This window comes from Aegilops tauschii, chromosome 3 (genome assembly GCF_002575655.3).
Source record: "Aegilops tauschii subsp. strangulata cultivar AL8/78 chromosome 3, Aet v6.0, whole genome shotgun sequence".
Classification (NCBI taxonomy): domain Eukaryota; kingdom Viridiplantae; phylum Streptophyta; class Magnoliopsida; order Poales; family Poaceae; genus Aegilops; species Aegilops tauschii.
Genome location: NC_053037.3, coordinates 128,281,381 through 128,285,426, shown reverse-complemented (window position 1 = coordinate 128,285,426; position 4,046 = coordinate 128,281,381). Strand labels below are relative to the sequence as shown.

General features: G+C 40.4%; 1 protein-coding gene across 1 annotated transcript; it reads left to right on the top strand.

The window, feature by feature from the left end:
- Positions 1–775: 775 nt before the first annotated feature.
- Positions 776–1,619, top strand: LOC109749046 (uncharacterized). The gene has a single exon (XM_020308046.4). The coding sequence runs from the start codon at positions 934–936 to the stop codon at positions 1,408–1,410; it is 477 nt and encodes a 158-aa protein (XP_020163635.1). The 5' UTR covers positions 776–933; the 3' UTR covers positions 1,411–1,619.
- The last annotated feature ends 2,427 nt before the right edge of the window (positions 1,620–4,046 follow it).

Below are 4,046 nucleotides of genomic sequence, written 5' to 3'. Positions count from 1 at the left end.
TTGAATTTTTTATACCTTTTAAATTTGAATTTTCTAAATTGGTACTGTAGCATGGAAGCAAGAGTGGCACCTCATACTTATCCGATATTTTCCCTGGCGGGGGGTACACCAAATACGTGTCACTCGTTTCAGCCGTTAGCAAGCGTCGGTGGTGCCTCTGCCGACAGTCGACATCTGGGATCCCTGGACATCTTCCCTGTTCAGCAGGTAATTATCACTTTCAATGCAAGAGGACACGTATCCCCACCGTATTGGCTACTTTCTTTCATTTTTAATTTTGCATAAAAATCCACTTGCGATTGTGACCACAAGAGCTTTAGCTGATTCCATATCTGCCACTTTATCTTAAAGAGGTTATCCACTGAGATTTGTGAGAACAAAATTCATTTCGTGATCCGCGGTTCTTCACAGTCAAGCACTAAAAAAGGGACAGATACACATTAACACTGGCAGCCTGCTCTTAGTTCAATTACCTTTACGAAGGATTGTTGTAGAAATTTGGAGGACCAAAATATTAAGAACCTTTTCTGTGTTGTTTGTTTGATTTGTAGAAGTAAGTTTGATAGGAATTTTCAAGCAGTACTTTGTACTATACCATTTTAAAATAGCTTTTATCCACTCGAAGCTCTTAGAAATAACCATTTGTTTTTCCTGTCTAATACCGAACTAAAAACTATACTATTTTTCTACAACACTCAAATTGGGTATTTTACTTAGGCAAAATTTTCCCCTACGTGTCTTGTATCATCTGAAGATATTTTCTTTTCCACTACTCAACCACACAAGTAGCTTTCCCTTCTGTTGCCGATGCCATCCACGTCTTCCTCCACCTATAAAATTGCCCCCCTAGCATACACCCTCTTCACTCCATCTGCTACTAACCTCACTACTCTTAAGCCACAAAAGATTTTTGCTACCAGCACCTAAGCTCCAATGGAGGGTGAGAAGAACTCGTCCGGGGACCTGATGTCCAGCAGCAAGCTGGTCGCGGAGGCCGCCAAGACGGCCTACGAGAAGAAGAGCGTCGAGGGCATCGACAAGGAAAAGGTAGCCGCCGCCTCCGCCGACATCCTCGACTCCGCCGCCAAGTACGGCAAGCTGGAGGACAAGCCGGTGGGGCAGTACCTCGAGAAGGCTGAGGGGTACCTGAAACAGTACAGCTCCGGCGGCACCGAGAAGGAGAAAACCGACGCACCTGCTGCCGCTGACGCACCGAAGCCGGATGCACCCAAGGAGGCAGCGCCTGCGCCTGCCCCTGCCGCGGAGGAAGAGAAATCGTCCGATGGGTTCGGTCTCGACGACGTCATGAAGGGGGCTGCATCGCTGTCGGGGAAGAAGAGTGGCGAGGAGGAGAAGGAGAGCGGCGGCGGCGGCGGGTTCATGAAGATGGCTCAGGGGTTCATGAAGTAGAAGTCTGGTTTCTACATCTACATGCATGTAGCTCTTGTTAAGTTTGTGCGCTGCGTTACTTCTGTATTTTGTTACTCTATAACGTTGTGGTTGTGCTTAATTATGTTAGCTGCTGATATCTGGTTCTGTAAAGTTTCTTAAGTCATGTATGTCTGTATTGATGATCAATAATCCAGTTGTGCTAGCTACCCTTTTTTTGTTGACGAAAAGTTGTGCTAGCTAGCTGGTTCCCCTTCCTGCTTGCAGGATTTCGGTTGTTTATAAGTTTTTTTTAAGGAAAACTTCTGATTTATTCATCAACTGTCAGGAGTAAAAAATACATCTAGATCCGTAAGTTGCGGCGTAAAGCATGATGTTTTCATTGTCTATTGCTCATGGCCTTATATCATGTTTTTCTTTTGAGGTGATGCCCTATATTATGTTTTTTAGGGGTTGGCCCTATATTATGTGGTCATGCCTATGACAAGTGGCAGAACTTGAAGCCCATTGGTGGGCTTGGCGGGCCGAACAAAAGAAAACAGCCTATGGGATGGTGTTTTCCAAAGCCTAACAGTAAAAGAGAATATTGTATAAATTTGAAAATGTTGGATGGGCCATGATCCATATGGCCTTGCCATAGCTTCGTCAATGCCTATGACCAGCCAGCAACATGGTGCTTTCAGTCCTTACTAAATTGTCTTGGAAAATTTTCTTCCTGTTGGTAACTGTTTTGCCATGTTACATCATAAGTGGATGTCATGCTACACATGGGATCATTCTTTCAGGAGGGTCTATGCGAGCAAACATTTGAGTCGTTCCGTTGGGAGGGTGTGGCATGAGCGCTATGCCATCGGCATTGCCATGTGTCACCGCTTTGAGATTCATGCGTGGAATCAAACATGTCATAGTGTGTTCCATAAAAAAAACACTCACAGGAAACGTCAGCTCTATAATATTTTCATATGAAAATCTCCTTTTGGAGATGGCCTTCAGATTAAAAACGACAAGCATTGCAGAGGACAAGTACATACTTCAAAAATATTTGGAAGTAAGGTTCATTTTACCTTAGCCCATCATGCTCAATCATTGACCCATTCATGAAAACACACTCAATATTAACTACATCAAATGCACAAGTATGACAATAGTGTTCTCCAGTTGATGCTTTATAAGAGAAGATGGTGACACAAAATAAAAATAATTTTCCTGTCAACGTCACGACCGAAAGTTTTCAATATCTTCCATGCTAGACACATTATAGGAGGTTCCCAAACATAATATAAAGTTTATTTCCTTTCCTCCATTCTTTCACAATCCATGGCTAGCCGTATCCACGGGTGCTTTCCAAACTATCAACTTTCCAAGGAATTTATATATATATATATATATATATATATATATATATATATATATATATATATATATATATATATATATATATATATCATTTCGGGACTGGGGATCCCTATTATCGGCCATTTTCTCATGCAATGACAAGTGAATAAACACTCAACTTGAGAATAACCCATCTATCATGAAAGATATTGACCACCCCCTGTTGCTTCTTGAGCTGTACGGGAATACAAAACATGATTTTTCTTGAATGACTAGAGTTGGCACGTGCAAATTTACTTGGAACGGCATGTAAATATTGTTTGTAGGTAGATATAGTGAACCCATTTGGTACCACTTGGCTTTAAGGAGTTGGATGCACAAGCATCATTCCCGCTTAGTACAAATGGAGGCTAACAAATAGATTGAGAAGCAACCAACCAAACAATGAAAATGGTCATAAACATGCATTGAACAGAACTAGCACTGAATAATGCACCATAAGTAAGATGTAATTTCATTGCATAACTATTGACTTTTACGTGCATGCATAGGGAATCACAAACCTTAACACCAATTTTCTTACTAAATCACAATTACTCACTAGCATAACTCACATATTGTCATCTCTATATCGCAAAACTATTGCAAGGAATCAAACTTACCACATTCATTGATCTTTATGAATGTTTTGATTATATCCTTCTTGAATATTCGTCACATTGGGACCAAATTCACATCTTGTGCAAATTACCATTACTATTATCAACTCTCAAAAAGATATAAGTGAAGCATGAGAGTGTAAATATTTCTTCAAAATATAATCATCGTCGTGCTAAAAAAGATAGAAGTGAAGTAATAGAGCAACTGCCTAGCTCAAAAGATATAAGTGAAGCACATAGAGTATTTTAACAGATCACGAAAAATGTGTGTCCCTCTCAAATAGGTTTGTCCAGAAAAGATGATTCTGACAGATTAAACGGCAAAGACTCATATAATACATGATACTCCAAGCAAAACTCATATCATGTGATGAATAAAAATATAGCTCCAATTAAAATTACAGATAGTTGGTAGAAGAAAGGGGGGATGCCTTCCGGGGCATCCCCAACCTTAGCTGCTTGGGAGTCCTTGAATATTATCTTGGGGTGCCTCGGGCATCCCCAAGCTTAGGCTCTTGCCACTTCTTATTCCTTCATATATCGTGATTTCACCCAAAACTTGAAAACTTTAGCACACAAAACTCAAAAAATTTCATGAGATCCATTAGTATAATAATGCAAATCACTACTTTAGGTACTATTGTAAACCCATTCATATTTTAT